Source organism: Saccoglossus kowalevskii, chromosome 13 (assembly GCF_978046115.1).
Source record: "Saccoglossus kowalevskii chromosome 13, keSacKowa6.1, whole genome shotgun sequence".
Classification (NCBI taxonomy): domain Eukaryota; kingdom Metazoa; phylum Hemichordata; class Enteropneusta; family Harrimaniidae; genus Saccoglossus; species Saccoglossus kowalevskii.
Window position 1 is genome coordinate 14,191,731 of NC_140653.1, and position 22,168 is coordinate 14,213,898.

The following is a 22,168-nucleotide window of genomic DNA, read 5'->3' on the forward strand; positions in this document are numbered from 1 at the left end:
GTGTAATTATGCTACATAGTCGAAGTGTCGTTCAGAATTTAATAATATTTGTTTTTTGTATTTTAATATATTTTTATTGGGTACTCATAAAAATTTACATATCTGTGAATAAAGAGATTATAAATCAAAGTTTTTCAAAATGACATTTCTCAAAGCTTCAGAGGAAGAATGGTTTATTGCTCAAACCCAGAACCTTTATGTTTGCTTTTGGTTCACATGGACGGATTTTTTCACTAAGATCACTATATTCACTACTTGTCCACCTCATTCAATTCTAGTTCATACCATTTGCCCCTTTATTCCATATATGGTATTAAAGGGGACCACTTTTTTAAGTGTTGTATCATTTTATTGTTGTGGTTTGCTATCCAATTTTCACACTGGTAGACTCTTTTCATGTACGTTAGAATACCCTTGAAGTTGGGTTTTATGTCATTCATTTTACAGTGGTAAATATGTTTCCTAACTAACAGGCTAATAAAATTTATTGTCAACGATTCGCCTGGATCTGATATTATTAAGCACATTCTGCTTGGTGGTAAATTTTGTTTTAATATCTTTCCCCAACTAAAAAGTAGATCTCTCCAAAGTGCAACAACATATTCACATTCATAGAAGATATGTTCCAGAGTTTCTGGATTCTCCTGACAAAATGGGCACATCTGTGTGGAAACTTTTCTGGGTTTATTTTATGAAGTTTGTCATTTGTATATAGAATGTTATGTAAAAGTTTAAACTGAAATACACGTGTTTTGCTGTCGATACTCATTTTTATCATTAATTTGTACATTTTACTCCATTCTATTAGGCCAAGTTTCAGCATCTCTATTAATTCTTTTTTTATATAGGGTTTTGAGATCGCATCAAGCGGTGTTGGAATTCCAGACACCGATAAGCTTATCTCGTCTATGTCAGTGTTTTTGTATTTTAGATTTTCGGGGATGGCAGTAACAAGGCCAATCCATTTTAGTTTATGTAGTAGAGTCCATTCATTTTGGGTTATTGTTTCCCATGGTATAAGACCATTCTCGTTAAACAGATCTGAAACTCTTTTAATTCCGTTTTCAGCCAATTCTCTATAAAAAAAATAGGTTTTCCGGCTATTTTTATATTTTCGTTATTCCAAATTACTTGGTTTGTGTAACTCATTTTAGTTTCAGCTTCCCAAATTTCAAGACATTCTCTCAGGAAGTCAGTACAGCGAATTGGTAAAAGTTTTGTTTTATAATTACATTGGAAGATGATATTACCTCCTATACTCTTAAGCTGCTTATCAATAAATAGTTTATATGGATGTTCATTATTTGGATCTACATATCTTTTAATCCATAGTAGCCTCTGTTGTTTTTTGAGGATATGCATGTCTGGGATACCCAAACCGCCCTGGCCCACACCTCCTATCATAGTTCTACGAGCAATTCTGTCTTTTCCTTCCCATATACAATTATACATAGTCTTTTGAGCCTCCTGAATAAATTCATTCCAAACTGCAGTTGTACTCATAATATATGTGAACTGGGATATACCATAAGTTTTAATAATTTGGACTTTGCCAAAAAGAGAAAGTTTCCTGCTCTTCCAAGAGTTCAAAATCATTTTCATATTGTCCATAGCTTTTTTAACATTTATTTTCCTATTTTCCTTTTGGTTGTGAGAAAAGTAAATTCCTACAATTTTGATAGGAGATGTGGGCCATCTAACCCCGAACAGTTTATCTTGCCTATATTTCCATTTACCGAGCCAGACAGCTTCAGTTTTGTCCATGTTAATTCTCAGCCCTGAGCATTTCTCAAAATCCCCCAATAAGTTAAATAGCACCCCAGCAGATTTTTCGTTTGAAATGAAGCATGACATGTCGTCCGCAAATGCTGCTTCTTTAATTTCTTTTCCCGATATGATAATGCCTTTGATTTCTTGTTTTGATCTAATAGCCACCAGCAGAGTTTCTAAAACTAAAATGAAGAGCATCGGAGACAGAGGGTCTCCTTGTCTGACTCCCCTTTGCAACTCAAAGCATCCCGTACTATATCCGTTATTCATCACGCAACATACAATGCTGGTATACAATGATTTCACCCACCTTTGAAATTGAGGACCGAATTGAAATTTCTCTAATGCATAGGGCAAGCTACTCCCAACTGACCGTATCAAAGGCCTTTTCAAAATCTACTGCTATTAGCAGAGCCTCCTTACCAGTTTGTTCTATGTAGTGATACACCTCACTAATTAATCTTGCACAAAAGCTGCCTGGGTTTCGCCAATTAGTTCAGGAAGAACAGATTCCAATCGCTTAGCAAGACATTTGGATGCCAATTTTGCATCCACATTCATTAATGAAATTGGCCTCCAGTTTTTCAATAAACGTTTATCTCGTCCAGGTTTTTCTATTAGTGTAATGATACTTTGTTTCTGAGAGGTCGAAAATTCTCCCTGCTCAAAGGCCAAGTTTAATGAGTTCACTACCAGATTTCTTACCAGTGGCCAATATGCCTTATAAAACTCAACCGTTAAGCCATAGTTTCCTGGGCTTTTATTTTCTTTCGAATTTAATAATAGTTAACACTCGTTGTATCCCAAAACGGTATCATTGAAACCACCATTTCGACCACTCCTGTGCCAGTGATCAGTGTTTGGACGAGCGGTCGGTGTTTTCATTAAGTGAGCGAGAGGACAAAAAAAGCTAATAATGCGGTCATTTTCCGGTCGGAAAATACCATGCGGTCAGAAATTAGGTGATCGATTAAAAAATGGAAAGTTGGGCGAAATGAGTACTGTAGTTCAAGTGATGTTAGCGTATTTCTAATTTAGTTTTAATTCGTAAAATATTTATTTACTCACTGCTCACTATAGCTAGAACGCTGTACGTGTCTTCTGCCGATTTCACGCAACCAAAAACATGATTTTTTCATTTGTGATTTTGAGAAACTTAACATGAATCGTTATGGCATTTATACGCACAACACCTCACCATGTTTTTTTTTTTATTATTATACAATTAACAATACATGAAAAGGAAACAGAACTAAAAGTACAACACAATCACAAATACAACAAATTATCAGAGTAAGGTAAAGTACATAAAATTTGACCTATTCGACTGGAAAATCACTCCATTTATTGACATGATGCTCCATAATATTTTTACGAGTTGCAATATATTTTTCAATTTTATAAATATTCAACACTAAATGTTTTAATACTATGAAACTGGGTAAGGTATCTTGACACCTAGCAGTGTATATAGCCCGTTTAGCAAGTAATATAACCTGATTTGTAATAGTACTAAAATTTCCATCCCCAAGTAGTAATTGATGTTTATCTGGAAGACTGTTTAGATTTAAAAATTTGCCCCAGTTATGAAATACTTTACCCCAAAGCTCCTTTGAATATTGGCAGTCTACAAATAAATGTAGTAAAGTTTCATCTGTTTTTTTAAAAAAAGTACACAGGGGAGATGATGCATAAGCTGGGGACATTTTAAATAAAATAAAATTAATATATAGAATATTTCTCAAAATTTTACAATAAAATGCACGTGACTTGGATTCTATTGTAACCTTGTACGGAAGTGCATACAATTTTTTCCAGTCTAAAGTTATAGTAGGAAACAAATTTTGGTAGTATATTTCGCTTTTCGGGGGGGGGAATTTCCTTTTAACTAGTATTTGGGAAAATATTCTCGTAGACATTTTGCTAATAACTATAATTTTACCATCACTAGGAACACTTACCGGGAGAGTGGGTCTAACAACATAAGAACGTTTAATATGCCAAGTTTTCGGAATTGCATCCACAAGACCAAACCATTTTAAAAAAATTGTCGTGCTTTCCAAACGATTAACCAATAGATCCCAAGACAGAATTTTACCATTCTTATCATATAAATCCGTAATATAAACTATACCTATGTTATACAATTCCCTATAAAAGATAGATTTTCCTTGAATAATAATATTTTGATTGTTCCAAATAATCTCACTTGCGATTTCTTGAAGATTTTCCGGGGGTTTATGTAAATTTACTGACGACCATGCATGAAGAACAGACTCATAAAAGGGTGGCAAGTTTATCGGTAACATTTTCCTATTAAAATTACACTGGAACAACAAATTTGCTCCACCTACCGAATTAAGATACCAATCAAAAACTTGTTTCCATGGATGGTAATTTTTATCAAAAAACTTTTTAACCCAATTTGCTTTTGCTCCAACACACATGCTCAATAAATCCGGCATAGCCAAACCCCCCTTTAACATATTACCAATCACAGTGTTTCTGGCGATCTTATCAGGACCGTTCCAGAGGAAATTATAAAACATCGAGTTGAGTTTAACTAATACTGATTTAGGAACGGAAATAAGGTTAAACGTATACAGTAATTTGGAAATAGCTAAGGATCTAATAACTTACGACAAACCCAAAATTTTAAAAGCTTTCCAACTGACACAAGATATTTTTCACAATTCATTGAAGTCGCAAGATCATCGTTATATGAAAAATATATACCGACAATTTTAACACAATCTGAACACCATTTTAATTTTAAAGGTTCGTCTTTTCGGTGTCTCCAGCTACCTATCCACATTGCTTCCGTTTTATCCGCATTTACCCTCAGCCCAGATACAGTACTAAAACAGTCCAATTTGCTAAATAGTTCCGTAGCAGAAGCCAAGTCTCTAACAAAAGTGGTGAGATCATCTGCATAAGCAGTGTATTTCACTTGATTTGGACCAATCTGAATACCATTTATTTTATTATTTTCAGATATAGCATTTAGTAAAGGTTCCAAACTTAAAATAAACAAAGCAGGAGATAAAGGGTCACCTTGTCTTACACCTCGATTCATGTTAAAATACCCAGTTGAAAAGCCTTTGTTCATTACACAACTTGAGATATCAGAGTAGAAACAATGAATCCAGTTAATAAATGACTCCCCAAAATTATATTTCTTTAGAACAGCAAAAATGTATTGCCATTCCAAAGAGTCAAATGCCTTTTCAAAATCAATGCAAAATAAAATTCCAGGTATATTCCTGTCTTTTGTGTAGTTCATAAGGTCATCTATCAGACGTGCACAGTCACCTATATATCTACCTTTAACAAAAGCAGACTGGAGTTCAGAAATAAGGGAGGGTAATACTTTCTCCACTCTCAAGGCAACACATTTAGCCGCAATCTTATAATCCAAATTTAACAGCGATATGGGGCGCCAATTTTTAATGTATCTGAGGTCCTTTCCTTCTTTAGGGAGTAATGATATCACTGCCTGTCTTTGTGTAATTGATAATTTACCCACCTCATACCCATAATTCAATGCTTTCACCACACAGGGTCCCACCAAAGCCCAAAATGTTTTATAAAATTCGGCACTAAGACCATCATTCCCCGGTGTTTTATTATTTGGAATTTTTTGCAGAGCCTCGTAAGCTTCCTTCAATGTAATTGGACCCTCACACAATTTTTTGTCAGATTCTTTTAAATGGGGAAGTCTCAATGGGTTCAAAAATGTCTCAATGTTTGTATTATCAGTCACAACTTTTGATCGGAACAATTCTGAATAAAATTTCCCGATTTCTGATAAAATATTCTTTTCCCCATGTATTATATTTCCTGATATATCAATTAAATTATTTATCTGAATTTTAGTCTGGTTAGTCTTTTCTAGGCCTAAAAAATATTTTGAATTTTTTTCCCCAAATTCGTAGCAATCTGCTCTCGACCTAATTATACACCCTTCCGTTATATAGTCATATTCTTCTTCTAGTGATTTTATTTTGCCTTCAAGCCTATCCAACAACTGTTCCGATGGATCCGAATTATATTCCAATTCCAAGGCTAGTATTTCAACATTTAGTTTTTGAATCTTCTTTCTTTTTTCTGCAGCTCTTTTCTTTGAATAGGTAATTGTAAGACCCCTTATACGAAATTTCATTAAATCCCAAATTAGAAGGGGATTTCTCAGATTGTTATATTTTTGTAACCATAATGGAAAATTGTATGTGATTTGTTCGATATACACGCTATCATTCACTAAACTAGAGTTAAATTTCCAATATGAGGGCCCTCGTTTTGATGTTTTTATTGAAATGGAGAGAGTTATTGCCAAATGATCTGACTTCAATCCTGGTTTAATTGAAGAAGATAATACAGAAGATTGCAATGATTCACTAATCAAAAAATAATCGATTCTACTCTGTATGAGTTCAGGTCTGTAACGACTCCATGTAAAGCAACGAGAGTTTGGGTTTTGTATACGCCAGATATCAATGAGGCTAAATTTTTCCATTAGTTTATTATACCAATCTAATGATCGCCGCCATACTCTTGGATTCCCCCCTTTACGATCCAAAACAATATCCAATGCATAATTATGTTCACCTCCCCAAATTATTTGAGTATCAGGGGTAATATTCATTTTGTGTAGATTTTTGTTAACGATGTTTAAAAAATTACAATGATCAAGTTCGTAATTCGGGCCATATGTATTTATAATAAGAAAATTATTATCTTCAATGGTTATCCGAATAATTAGCAAACGACCCTCAGAATCCCTAATAACACTATTCACCTCGCATTCTATATTTCTAATAATTATTATGACACCCCTTGATCCCCCCGTCCCATGAGAAAATATCACATTACCTTTAATCTGTGAGCACCACAAATGATCATTTTTTTCTAGACTATGCGTTTCTTGAAGCAGAATAATATTAGCTTTCGAGTTCCTAATCCAGCTGAAAATTTTCATTCGCTTTTTATATCCCTGTAATCCCCGTAAATTGAATGAGATAAAATTCAATTCTGGCATAAGTCACAATGATTACATATTTCATAAAAAAATACTCTGATAATAATACACAGACACCCACGAAACAAAAACAAATAAAACAAAAAGAGAAAAACCCAAAGCATTAAAGAATAGAATGGGTTTAACTATCCATCCGCTAGGCAAAATTTAAACATAATACTGTAAAACAAACCAGCAGTGATAATAATTACACCCGTCCGGTAATTAATATAATAAAATCCATACAAAGCGAGGACTGTATTTTGTCCCCAAAATCAAATCAGCAGTGGTAACAATGCACAGATAACGATTCTTAATTTAATTATTTGTCACATACAGCTTACCGTTAATAAATAAGCGACCATTACTGAAGTATGGTTTCTGTCCCGTTTTATACGCATTTTCCATTACTGATCTCAACCCACGCTTTAATTTATAATCGGCTTGGCAGTAATCTTCCGTCACGAATATGTTACCACGGAGACATGTTTTCGCCTTTTTGAACACCTCCAAACGCTGAGGCCTACGCAAAAACTTGACAATAATATGGCGAGCAGGTCTATTCGGATCCGCATTGGTAGTTGCCCGTTTAACTGTGGGGACTCTGTGAGCGTTTTCCAGCATATCTTTAGCATTTTCAAAACCACACTGATCACATAATATGTTGGCAATAGTTTGTAAACAGTTTTCGTTTTCAGCTTCTTTCACCCCTCCGAAACGTAAATTATAACTCCTTGAATATCTTTGTTGCCGGATACCATCTTCTCTAATCTCTTTATTTTCGGTTTTAAGGTGACAAATTTCTTCTTCCATCTTTCTAACTTTCTCCTCCAATGCTATTTTATCCTTGTTTAACTGCACAACACTGTCGTGCAGAAATTCCACAGACTTTTCAACTTCGGACTGCTGTTTTTCAATCGTATCCACCGTGCTTGTAACACTAATCTGCTTATGTACGCCTTCTTCTATTTTTTTTTTCTAAACGTTCAAACGCATTTCTCACAAATGTTTGAAAATCTTCATTATTTCCGACCTCAGTATCGTTGCTAGAAGCAGTAGTACTCACGCTGGCTTTGTCTTCACCGGCAGCAGGTGGGGATGACCCACGTGGCACATTTACAGGACTGGTAATGAATGGCGTCAACGAACGTGCACCACTCAAATTTCGCAAATTTTTCCTTCTGCCTGGCATAATTCTTGTTAAAAGACAGCTTCGGGTATCTTCTGGTGTTATTCAGTGTCTATTGAAATACGCATTCGCTTACTGATATCACTGTTGGTACAGGTAAATGGTTAGCCAAACACGGAGGAGCACACAAGAGCTGCTCAAGCCTTCATGGTCATGCGCAGTCAGTTTTCTCACCATGTTTAACAAGGTCTTTCATAGTAGCACTTCTATGGGATTGACGTACTAGAATGAATGGGTTCACTGATGGCGTCTTGACTGGCCCTCTAGAGGCGAAATGACGCCAGGCAAAGCGGATTTTTGTCATCTACTTCACAGCCCGTTTTATACCCGATATTTAGGACATTTCGCAGCACATACAAGTTGTTTTTATTGACAGAATTCATTCATAGATCTCAAATTTCCTGTACAGAGTGTCAAAAGCCAGACCTCTGCTCCCTTTAAACGACATAAAAGTTCATGTGAATATGGGAACTCGGCGATGGGCATTCTAGAAAATATGGAGTGGTTGTATTAAGAGAAAATAAAAATCGGTGTTTTTTTGCAGCCGATATGCATGCATGCAGCATGGAATAGACTAATACATGCGTAAACAAGCTAGACAAAATTAAATTAAATCACGCCGCAAGAGGGCGTACTTTATTCTGTAGCAGCATGGGCGTGTAATTATGTGATTAGATATCAAGACGCCCTCTTTGAATCATTGCACCACCTAGATACAGACGTTGTACCGTGAACCATCAAGACAGTTCATCATACCGCCGACTATTTGATTCAAATGTACACGCTAATGTTATCAATTCATCAAGGAATTATACAAGTTTTTTCTAATCTCAACAATTGTGTGATACTAAGTCACCAGGGAAGACACAAGCCGTGTGGCAACCCCGATTATCACAACTGAAGAGCACTAGGCAGCCCCAAACTGGTAAACATCTACATGGCTAGCAATTAACCGAACAAATGTACATCTACAAATTTAACACGCGGTGCATCATGGTACACTTTAACATTCTGGACTGACAATCAAGTGATCGCGAATTCGAGCCTTGGCTATAATACATGTATAGGGATGTAATTTTGAGCAATTCAATGAAATTCAGTGGCGGATCCAGAGGGGGGGGGGCATCCCCCCAAAACGCATGACGATTCATATCATCTGGATTACGCATAGTTTCTCTGCGATTTACGCTCCGTAATTTTAAACGAAGCTTGCCCCCAATACATTTTGTTGGATCCACCACTGATGAAATTACTCCTAGAGCTTCTCTATACCCGGTAGTAAATGAGAAATAGAGTATAAAATGATTGGCTGTATAATAGCTGGGGTTATATTGTCCCTGGGGAATTCAACGGAGTTGGCTAATGACTTTCAAGTTGACTCTATACATGTGCAAGACCAATTGATCATACAATACAAAACGCGTTTTAATTTTCTACGAAAACACGGCCACTACTACCCCTTCTCCAACCAAGCAAAAGTCAACGATGATTCAAGAACAAGTATATGAAATTCTCTTTTATTTGTAAAATTAAATAAGTCATAGTTTCAGAGTAAAAACTGAATATCATTTTAATGATCTTCTGTTAATTTTGATTAGATGTGTAAGATGACGGAAAAGGGTGAAGATAACTATAAACCAAAGTTGCCGAACTAATTACCGAACAATATGCGGTTTACGTAGAGTGTCACTCGGGCTGCAACGGATTACTTCGGGTACTACTCGGCATATACTGAGTTTAACATATTAGCACCAAAAACATTATCGGAATCCTAATTGGTTATCCGATTCATAGGTATGGTCACTTATTATGCAAAACCTAATCAGATGTAAAAACAAACTAAATCTCATCTAACTCGTTTCGGTGTTTTGTGACTCAGGATAACAGCAAAAGAGCTATGTTCACGGATTCACACATTCATCTATGCCCTTTTCGGTTTATGCATGTGATCTGCATACCCGGAAACTAGAAATGGAAAAATCTCGGTACTTTAAAGTCACGTATGAAGATTAATGATCCCCAGTTCATTCAAACGTGCCCATAATTTATTTTCGGTGGTGTAGTCGTGATTTGCATATTCAACATGGCGGCCATTGTCGTAATAATGATCCGTATAGTTTGAATAACTTGCTCCAACTCCATAGACATCAACCTGCAACAAACAATACTCAAAGTAAACACACTCGGTGACTCATATTAAAACAATTTCGATACAATACTATCCGACATTATTTCAAAGTAAGGACATTTTGAATGAATCGACCACCACGTAAAACTGGCAGACGCCGAGACCGCAATATTGTTAGTTTATGTAAAATTTGTAGGTGATCGTTCCCTGGAAATACATGAAGGACAACTTAGATTCTTACTTGTGTGTCAAAGCGTGCTCTGGTCCAACACACTGGACGGAAATAGCCGCCGAGGTCTCGTTGGGGGCGAGAGAACCGCGCGACTTAATACACCTCAAATAGTGTTCGATCCCTCCCGTTATTGCGTTTACTGTTCCAACTAGACTGGTTACATAAATGAGTAGAACAGAAGAAGCGATCGACGGGGGGGGGGGAGGTACACTATTTGAGGGACAAAACAAGTCGCGTTGTTCTAAACGAGATTTCGGTGGCCGTTTACGTCGAAGATGGTGCCTATATAGGAGTGGTTGCAAAACAGTGCAACATGCAATTATATGACCACTGTTGTATTATGATTTGCTTGTAAATTCCTTCCACATATATATACACACATATTCCATTCAACCAACTTGAGAATGAAGTAATGGGTTCCCAGACTGGATGAGCCAACCAACGAAGAAACGGTTTCCCCGTGTGAACAAATAACGGCGGCAAGTTTTCTCATATGAACCAATCATTGCGTTAAAAAATATCAATTTGCTTGTACTAGCAACACAGTTTCAGTCATATTACCAATTGAATTGAAATCGCTACATTAATCAGATTTTTCAACATTATTACGTCATGTTCCGAGAACTGATTAATGTTTTTAAAATCGGTAAAAATTTAGTGAACCAATATGTGGCATGGTAACAAGCCCGTACGATCGATTATCGAAACGCTAAAGCTGTCATTGAAGTGACATATTAGTATTGAAGAAAAAGTAGGAAAATACACAGCCACTAATCTATAAAACAGTCAGATAAATGCTTTCTCAAACTTTCTAATTGACCGATAGCCACAAACGAGTCAGAAAAACAGTATGTAACACACACATAGGAACAAACCAATATTTTCATGTGTAATTTAACCAAAAATCTATCTCGTTTAGAAAAAATGTGCAATTCTTTAACTTCATACACATATTAAATAAATGTTGGTGACTGGCGATTATATATTTTTTAAACCGAGTGGCATTTTTTCCAGCTAGGTCATACCCTATACACGCACGCTAAAACTTACATCAATATCATAGATATTTTTGATTTCCCGGCCAAGAATTAAACTACGATATCATGACATTCGTCATGTTTCTCTCTCAAAACGAAACATCCTGGTAAATTTGAAAGTGACTATCTCAATCTCTAATACAAAGTGATGCCCGGAAATGTTTTAGAATTGCCGTAGTTAGAGTTATTTATGACTGAAATCCCAACTACCATTTATGAACTAAACCCTATCTGACATCGCACATTCAAGTGTTAGTAGTAAAACCAATCGTGCCCACGGATTAACAATGTATTTTAACTTACTTCATCACAAGTATGCAATGCTACGAGTAGCATAAATGCCCCTGTTTGCGGGCGATAAATATCCCTTTTACGACCTGGCGAGTCAACCCAGCTGAAAGAAAATATAGTTCAATAAATTACATTCATCAGACTATTCGGCAATTATAAGTTTAAAACAAAAATGAGTATGCCACAACTGGTCATAGTAGAAGTGCACTGATAAATCAAATTATTTACACAGAGTTCAACTTGTGTGAATTTGTGTATGTTTAAGGATGTAGTAGACTTTCGTTGGGCAAAACAGAAAAAGCTTGATAAAAATAATAATTATTAATGACTAACAATTTTTACATGTTGTTGTAGCCCTTGCAACACTTTATCCAAAAATATGATAACACTAATGTCAACATTAAGTACGTCACGTGACTGCCAAATAAACAAAATCGATTGTTCTGCTATTTTTTTACTGCTACTAGAAAACGATAACAGTTAGCCAACACATTTTTATGAGAAAAGAAAGACTACAATGTTTTCAAAAATAATGTAAATGTTCTGTTAAACCAAAATGCGAAGCTTTTGTTGCTGATGAGAACGCCCATTTTTACTGTCCTGTTCACTATCTCCAAGATTGTTCAAATAGTTTTAAAAATTTGTTTAATAAATATAAAAATGGTAACAAATGTAAACCCCCCAACTCCGTTGAAAGGATAGTTTTGAAATGCTAAACGTTTAGATTGAAAGCTACGCACACATTGAATTGTCACAGCCGTCGCGCCACTTCCTATCCGGTTTGGGGGTCGGGCTGCATAACAGCGAAGAGGAAAGAGCACCTGTTTCAAGCTCGAAAAAATATTGTTCACTATATATTACATATTATTTTTGACACCCACCTCCAAAATAAATATCTTGAAAAGTCTGGATGCAGGACCTTGACATTGTTGTTATTTAGCTTGACAGGAAAAGTTGGTGGAGATCTGCGTTTACAAACATAACAGTATATATTACAAACAGCCGTATATACGAGTGAATACTGAAACTACTAGAATGTCTATAACAGGGCTACTTAATTGTAACTCGTGTACTGTATCGACCGCCTTGTTTTCGTCAAGACTAGCGATGTTTCAGTGACGACGAACAAAACGCACACGTACATTTGTGGTCTGATAACAGTGATGCGCACGTGTCATGACATATTTAGCAATCACTGTCAGTCCCTAAACTACTAGTATTGAAGGTGTTCTGCTTCACTGTTTTTGATGAGAACGAGGCTGTGATGCAAATATGGGTTGCAGCCATAATTGACGGCTGACACAACCCTCATTAATACCTAATAATAATAACATTATATACATAGCCCTGCTGGCTTTGTTATTTCTTTTGTCACCAGATTAGTTATTAGATGGTATGATTACACCAAGGTAGCAGTATGGAAAAAAAACTAATATTTTCAGTTTGAAATGTAAATTTGTTACTACATTCGTATTTCTAAATAACTTTACCTAGAGCTTTAATTTATGACAATATTTCTCTATTTTCTCTTTTCTATAATGTATAGTGATATATTAAGACAAGATCATCGGCATAAAACTGAGAGCGAACTTTGTCATTAGTTAGTTGAACCTGATTCGTGGAATTGTATTACAGTGAATGATTTAGATCACTGACATATGTATATGGAAAAACATGTGGCTCATAACACATCCCTGTCTTACATCTTTGTTGGTTTCAAACACACGGGACACCTCATTTTCAAAACGTATACATGATTTTGTAAGTTGATATATACGTATGTTTAATTCATTTGAAGATGTTTTCAGCAACACCGTTATTGAGCAATTTATAGAATAACCTCTCTCTCCAAACGTTATCAAAGGTATTTTGAAATCAATAAGAAGTAAGTATATAATTTGTTTTGTTTATTTGTAGATATTCATGGACTGTTTTTTAAATACAAAAATGTGATCACTGGTTCGATAACTTTTCCTAAATCCTGTCTGATTATTACTTTGACATATTTTACTCTCTAAGATTTGGCCAAGTTTGTTGTTTTAATAAATCTGGACCATCATATCCAGACTCTTTCTAAGTTTTAGCTTACTAATTGCTATTTTAACTTCTCTTTCTGTTAATTATCATTATTATTTCATTGTTGTTTTTTTACATTTTTTTATTATTCATAAACAAAAAATACAGAATATAAGGAAATAAATACAGAAATAAATAGTAATTTACGATTTCATTGTTTATAGTATTCATTCCAGGCTTCAAGCTAAATTTAACTCTTTTTAGATTCTTTAATTTTATTGCTTACAGTATTTGCCAATCACGGGATATATGGTGCACCATACTAAACGTCCCGCCACTTGACAGATGATTCCAGAGATGAAAATCTATTTCCAGAATAAGTTAGAATAATAATAACATTCATCAATGTGATTACCTGCTATAACCGTCCTGACTACGAGGCAATGGCTTACCAGACAGGGCGGCGCCTATGACCTGATAGCTCCATTGTTCACATGGAACTAAGACGTAACGAATATCCTATTATGAAACAATGAAAATACGCTAAGATGTACATTCATCATGTTATGCCATGTATTTATAAAGTTACTGTGTGTATTCTTTATTACGTTAAGGTGTACATTCATCATGTTAATTGTCTGCATTCATCGTGTTATGGTGTATATTTATTGTGTAAAGGTATGCATATATTATATAATGGTGCTCGTTTATCATGTTATAGCATTATTTGTTGTGCTGTGGTATGCATTCATTAGGTTATGGTGCGCATTCATCATGTTATGATGTGTATTTATCGTGCTATGGTGTGTATTTATTGTGTTAAGATATGTATATATTATATTATGGTGCTCGATTATCATGTTATGGCGTGTATTTGTTGTGCTGTGATATGCATTCATTAGGTTATGGTGCGCATTCATCATGTTATGATGTGTATTTATCGTGCTATGGTGTGTATTTATTGTGTTAAGATATGTATATATTATATAATGGTGCTCGTTTATCATGTTATGGCGTGTATTTGTTGTGCTATGGTATGCATTCACTAGGTTATGGTGCGCATTCTTTATGTTATGGCGTGTATTTGCTGTGCTATGGTATGCACTCATTAGGTTATGGTGCGCGTTCTTCATGTTATAGTGTGTATTTATCGTGCTATGGTGTGTATTTATTGTGTCACGGTATGCATTCATTATGTAATGTTTTCATTCATCATCATCATGTCATAGTGTAAATGTATTGCTACATGGTGTGTATTGTTCATGATTTAAGGTGTATCCACACGTCCATTATTCAAACCGTCAGAATATCGATTCATTCACAACTGTAAACAAAAACAGTTCGGTTTACCTTTCCGTTGGGGGCGCTTTTATACCCATATTTGTTACCACCCCTGATAGAGTTATCCAAGGTTACCATGGTGAACACGTAGTGACTTGTCTTATCCCCTACATCAGATTCAAAGCCTTTGGTAACAGCTACATTCACCCTGTGTTGTATCATACAGTGTGGACGTGTTATTATTATTATTATTATCATTATCGCGGAAAGACGAGATCATTACAGAATTCGCCCCAAGAAAGAGCCTCAGTTTGTAATGCGCTTGTTCGTATTCAATGAAGAAACGCACGCATTAATAGTAACAACAAATCTGCATTTCAATTAAAGAGAAACGATCAATTTCCACTTATTTAATGCCAGTTCTATTTACAAATGCATGTCTTGGTTGTACATTGTCACCAATCTGATGTGGTACCCGCATACACGTATGACATGACAATTGCATTCAATTGTCTATGTCAATACGTGTTAACTTTCCCATGCTTATTACTTTAATGTTCACATTCCTACACCTATATGTAATATCTAATGTATTGTTTAAAGCCTAAACCATATTAACACTTTTATACACGCCGTGTCAAACGTCACCATGACTGTCTAGCACTCCTTATTTGGCATGTTAGTAAGTTCTAACCAATCACGTTGACTTGTGCTAGGCGTCGTAGTGACGTCACGATATCACGTGGTTTCACTTATAAATAGGGGGACTGATGAGAAAGAGGGAGCGGAGGTTATACGGGAGGTCTGTCTCTAGGCGTGGCTGTAAAGCCATCGCCTGGAAACCAAGTTTACACTTCACTGTATTATCACTGTATCTGATGTCTCCACGAATAAATATCCTGATTGTATCACCACTACCCTCAACAGTTCAAAATATGAGTCTGTTACAACATGCTATACAATGAAAGGTTGAAACTGTGATGATGGTGATCTATTATTGGCCATTATATTATGTTCTTATCCATTAAAATTGACGCATAAACATAGTCAGGATGCTGGAGGTTAATATAATATTAACTTTATAAAATATCTCGTGTAATTGCAGGGATTTATCTTGATTGGTTATTGTGGTTCCTACATATATTGGTAGTTGTGTAAACGTACAGGCGAGTTTGTTATACCATGGAACTCCATGGTTAAACATGCTTTAGGAATTGGTCCTACAACCGTCCTCGCTTTTATTGAGGTAGCCATTTTCAAGGACTCAATTGCTTTTGAAAGCAAATAATTAAAAAAAAAAATTGATCTCTGAGAGTTTTACATGTGGTTATAGAAAGTATAGCACAATTGTTTGAAAATACATGTATGGTACCCTAATGTACCAATGATGAAAGCTATCTATCTAGTACCTGAATTCACGTCGCTGACTTTTTAAACTCGTCATCTGCTTATGGTTTCGTTCAGGGAATATTCTATACGTATGGTGAGATATATGACTCGCTTCGGTTCGAGATAGAGTAGTATTCAATGTTTGTAGAAGGGATTTATGAAGCTGCGTTCGTACCAGAAAAGGCACCCAGTCGACACGAAATCATGCCCTCAATCGTCGAGATTTAAACCGATCTCTATCCGGATCGAGTTCAGTAGTGACCCGGAGACGAGGTTAATTTGAACTCATTTGCCACAAATTATATAACACAGAGTTTTGAAAATAGCAAATAAACTATTTACTTCTAATAACTGCGTTTAAAATCGACGTACATTTTTTTTATCCACTATGAATGGGACGTGTGACACTGAACCAAATATGACGTACTGACCTGAATACGTAATCGTGTGAATTGATCTCCTCCCCTAGTTTAGAGTTTTTCAGAACACCACCATTTCCAACAACAGCACATCTAACACACCTGGCTGTGTTTTTCCATTTGCTCACTAAATTGTCGAACATATAGCGACTCCCGTCAGTGTTCAAGTTTGAAGCTACGTCAGCAACCTCTAAAATACAATGTCATAACAAATAAATAGTGTAAATAGAACCATTAAAAGGCGATAATATGGCAACGAAACAGTCCATCCCAGCATGGAAGGTATTACCTTCCATGTTCCCGGTAAACAGGCATTGTTTAGAACAAAAACAATAGTAAACGCGGACTGTTTAACTGTTTTTGTAAATGCTAATGTGTGAACAATAACTGTCCTCTACTGAAAAACATATCATGCTTTGGACAATGGGTACAAAGCTCTTATGTAAAGCGGGGAGTCGTCATCTGCGCTTGCGACGGACGGCCATAGCGTGTCGTTGTTTACAAACACTCGTCTACCCATGAGCCTTTCGTGTTTTAGCGTGCGTTGTTATCGTCGCCAGTGACTCAATCCCCGCGCGTGCGCAGGTGAAAACCCCTCCGCTTTAAACAGATTGATTCAGACTCGGAGACAGTGTACAATATTAAGATAATTGTGGCAATATCGCTTTTTTTAAGTACAAGTAAACAACGTCTGGAACAAATATATGAGGAGAATACATGCCCTGGACTAGCTTACCTTTATAGTCTACGTTTGACCATCCCTGTGGAGTCTTGAAGTGTGAGAGTCGATCATATTCCTCCTTATTAAAATGATCGCTTGTTAATAAAATCGGGATGTCTGGAATGAACTTTTTTCGAAGTTCTGGAATCTCGAGGATTTTTTTCCTCAGGGTTGATGGGCAGTGCTGGGGGTAAAAATTAATTAAAAATAATTAATCCAAAAATAATTATTTGTTTTAATTGAAACATCACATTCAGTCATGTAAGTTACTCATCAATATGCAATCACGTGGTATCTAAGGACGAATTATGGAAAGTGAAATAAATAATTAAAACAGGACTTTGGGAAACTCCGTCTGCACAACATGGCGTGAAATGTTTCAAACAGACCCGCAAAGCTTATAACATGATATACTTACCGCATAATATTTATACTGATCGTCTTTGCTATATTTACGTTCTTCCGCTAGAGACAACCCCGCGGTCTCATTTTGTCTGAGGTTGATCAATTTTTCCAACTCTGAAATGAATTCTGTTGGTGTATCAAAGTAAGGGCTCGTATTGTCTGTATTTGGAATGTCAGGAACTTGAAGATGCTCAGACAATTGGACGGAATTTATTAGACGAATTGAGTGATTTAATTTAGATTCAATGTCGTCTGTCAATAGTGTACGGTTCAATTTTCTCGATCGAGAATCTGCTTTTAACTTTTCCAACACATATCGCACGTTTGAAGAGGCCAGACGCAATGCCGAGGAATTGTCTGGCGGCCTGCAAGAAAGGTAAAACACAGTGCCATATTACTACACATGTATACAAATGGATTGGTTTGCATTCAGCCTCAATCACGTACACGCACTGCCACGACGAATTTAAATCACAGCACAGGGACTATTTACCAGGCTAACGACCAGACGGAGAAGATATGTATCAATATTTGTATAACGATTCGGGTTCGGATGTTTGCTCATGGAGGGTCAACTTTGCTAGTGCATACCTGTACAGCTTAATAGATCGGATATTTTTATCTGATCCCAGCCACAAACTTCTATAGCCGTAAAATACGATGATGCATATAAGTAAACACGACACAAACACAAACTTCAGTAGGTCCAGTCGCCTGAAACGAGACATGCAAGTGTGTTAACCCGACTATAGCGCCACCGAACATATTATATATGCCCTCAATATGAGCTAAACAAACTGTTAGCGTCGGATGACAGTATTCGAAGAGGCGAGACTCGGGTCACAGCGTGGGTCGCATAAACTTTCAAATTTCTCCTCGATAGCCGGAACACATTACTCACACCTGTAAAATACACATGCATCATATTCATAATTGTGACATAAATTGGGGCACTTGTATAGAAACCGAATTACTCATAACAGCAAGCTGTTTTAAGACAACGACGTTTTTGTGTCAGTTAACATTTGATATGCAATTAATAATTGAGTGCATATGATGTATGGGAGCTTGTCACGTGATATGTACATACTTCTGTGAATGTTAAGTTCAGTTATATGCAAAACGCATTTATTCGCCACGTGTCCTAGCGAACTATCGTTAGATCGTTCATTAAGTACCACCGTAGTACCACGAAGGCAATTTTTCCTGTAATATATATTGAATAAAAACACGAACACATTTGCCAAAGCAAAATCAAACACTGGATGGGACTTTAACATTTTGGGGAGGAGGTGCACACACGTTTTTTTTTCTATTTGCATATCATATGTGTGACCCATTATTCGTATACGAGTATTGACAAATAAATGGAATACAAATCACCCAATTATTAAATGTTTTGGAATGGAGCATTTTTTTCAGCAGCGTATCATTTTAAAATGATGAGCGGCATATATCGTGTTCTACAAAGCTGTTTATTAAACCAAAATTGAATTCAATGTATTACGTCTGAATGAAACACAAACAAAAAAAGTCTAAGGAAACCATTTATCCCAACCCTGACATCTCTCCTGAAAGTATAATAATAATACAACTAATTAATATTATTGAATAATACTAAATACTATAATATACAAAATATGGTTTCCACGCGTGACGGAACAAGAAGTTGTAACATCTATACATAGGTTATGCAATATACGTGAAAGGTCGAGTAATTTAAACGAAAATATTAATAAAATCATAAAACTCAAGTCAACATTTGGAAGAACCCACCGTTCTTTGACAGTTTACGTTTTTTATTAACTGGATTTTAGTTTTGGAAAAGGAAAAATATAACCAGAAACGTTTCCATGGAAACTGCGAATTTATTTACCCCGTAATATTGAGCACTTATAAGGTTATTTAAGGTTAGTTGGCTTAATGTAATTTAAACGACGAAATCTTTCAGAAATGTCACATTCCTAGTACTTATCCGGTATCAATAATATTTCCAATATATTTTGCAGTGTTTAACTGTTTTTGACAATTACTTCCATTTTGAAGATAACGAAAGTGTTCCTCCAGGATGAGGCCGTGCACATTTTGGTTGCTTTTAACCTAGTATTTAAATAACAATACTGTGCACGATATCGTCGCTATTTCTGGTGACAGCTGTTTGAAATGCATACTAATGCATACCTGCGTTTGTATTTGAATCGGTGACGTATGCGGGGTCACGGCGGGTCAACCCGTTGCCAGTTACAACTGCGCTAAAGTGAGTGAGTTAAGCTGCGAAAAGTAGCCGTCATGTATTATCGGCGATAAAGATACGTGGGACATTTGGTTTTTCAGCAAAATTTTATAATGCAATCCCAACCTGCCTGTGATAGAGTTTATGAATTCTCTCGCGAGTTTAAATACGTTCGCATTTTGGCCTTAATATCGAATCCTCGGTAAACAAGTCTCAAATTCATCTTGTATGTTGCATACGTCCATGAGCGACATGGTTTTGTTATATTTTATGAAAGTTATAATTCATCTTAACCCACCCACCCACTCATGCCCGGTTACAAATTCTGTTCAATGCACATTGTAATTACAACACACGTGCATGTAACCTATACTAATAGTAATTCATATGAAAATCAACCAACATAACACACAGTGAACACACAGCCTATTGTGTGTGCGTGTAATTGAATCTACTCAATAAAACACGGACATCAAAGATTGAAGCCAATTTTCAGCTCGCTGTCTATGAAAATTTACTACGACAATAGTGTAATAAACCAGTTACTCAGCCTGTCAGCTAGTTAGTTATTCAGAATTGTGCCCGACCGGAAGTGAAATGTCAGACATTCCAAAACATTATCATATATAATATTTGATTCCTATAATCATAAAGATATTTAGCATTTTCTTCCAGGTTTATATACGATTGCACACAGGTCTACATGATGGTGTATCGGAACCACAACTCTGAAATGTTTTGTGTTTGTTCTTGAACTCGCAGTCTAATTATAATAATTCCAGGCTGTAGTCTCGGTTATGTACCGCCATATGGCCTCTTGTAATACTATTAATTTAATACGCAAATCACGCACATCAAATAGATGTTACAATGGTGGCTGCATATCATCGTGTTTGTATACTTACGTGTACCCTTTAGCTACAGCCATTGCAGACCATTAAACCGCCTACGTCTAGCAAGTTCAGACCATGACCTGTGTCTTCGGTGAGTCAGTATCCTGCTCCGTCACTCTGCGGTCACAGCAGAGAGAGCCACAATGCGGTGTGCTGATATGTCTTACAAGAACCCTGCTAGAACTATCCGAGAGACTCAACAACACGCCAATAATAATGACGGGCGTTTTTTGGTCGCTACAGAGAAGGTAGTAGTTGGCACTGCTCTGTCACAGGACCTCATGCGTCACACGATTTCGCACTGATAAGAAATGCGGGACATACTTCCTTATCGCAGATTGCCGGTTCACAGTTCAGCCAATGGCACACGCTCTTCGAGACACTCGTATCATAACGTTGATTATTTTCGATCCGTGAGATATGAATTAAGTTGTTTTCGGATTCACAATCAACGTCTGGTGACCTCACATTGCAGCGTAAGCTGTGAGTGAATGCTTTAACCTAAAGATTCCCGAATTAATCATATAGTTGATCTTATTATTCGAAAGAGGTGGGGAAGATATGAACGGAGGGACACGGCACATTTCTGACACTGGTTCTATGTAGGGGCAGGCATTACGACAAATTAAAATATGGCAAACGGTACTGAGTGATAGGTGTAGGTTGGACAGCCAGACGGCCACCAATAACCCGCTTTGTGATTTGCGATTTATAAATATTTAATCCAAGTTTGCGTAGCTTAGGATTATAGAAAGGAATAATGCATGATAACCTGTACCATACAGTACCGCCATTCCTTGCCCAAAGCTACGCAAAATATTCTACACCACGTTACAACTTGCATGATGTTATTCCTACTACATTGAATTTTATTCAATTAAAACGCGACCCTATATAGAGTGTAATTCAATTTAATTGTGCATACATATAAGATTGAAAATAGTAACTCGTAAATTATAAATTGCAAATCGTGGCTCAGTTGTGGCCGAGACAGTATTATATCTAGCGTCGATATTAAAATATAATTCATATATGTATAAATAAGCACAGGGAGTTGGGATAACTTGAATACAATTTGTATTAACAAAAATAATATTTGTCATTCTTCTTCTATCTACCCGATGTAACCAAGGTTCTCTTGTCTTTA

The 22,168-nt window shown here is 36.2% G+C and overlaps 1 protein-coding gene across 1 annotated transcript; it reads right to left on the reverse strand.

Annotated features, from left to right (window-relative positions):
- Window positions 1-9,477: 9,477 nt before the first annotated feature.
- LOC102801630 (alpha-N-acetylgalactosaminide alpha-2,6-sialyltransferase 2-like) lies at window positions 9,478-21,515 on the reverse strand. The gene is made up of 10 exons (XM_006824925.2): window positions 21,034-21,515; window positions 18,487-18,609; window positions 17,909-18,260; window positions 17,506-17,674; window positions 16,782-16,959; window positions 15,031-15,169; window positions 14,096-14,199; window positions 12,546-12,629; window positions 11,677-11,767; window positions 9,478-10,128 (listed from the first exon to the last, which is right to left on the reverse strand). The coding sequence occupies exons 1-10, from the start codon at window positions 21,054-21,056 to the stop codon at window positions 9,973-9,975; spliced, it is 1,419 nt and encodes a 472-aa protein (XP_006824988.2). The 5' UTR covers window positions 21,057-21,515; the 3' UTR covers window positions 9,478-9,972.
- Between the last annotated feature and the right edge of the window lie 653 nt (window positions 21,516-22,168).

What these genes read in the sequence shown, in the direction of transcription:
- LOC102801630 (XM_006824925.2), bottom strand. Translation starts at nt 21,056, where the DNA reads ATGGCTGTAGCTAAAGGGTACAC. An exon ending in GCTGTAGCTAAAGGGTACAC is followed by an intron (nt 18,610 to 21,033) that starts GTAAGTATACAA and finishes GTCTCGTTTCAG; the next exon opens with GCGACTGGACCTACTGAAGT. An exon ending in TCACACGATTACGTATTCAG is followed by an intron (nt 15,170 to 16,781) that starts GTCAGTACGTCA and finishes GATACAACACAG; the next exon opens with GGTGAATGTAGCTGTTACCA.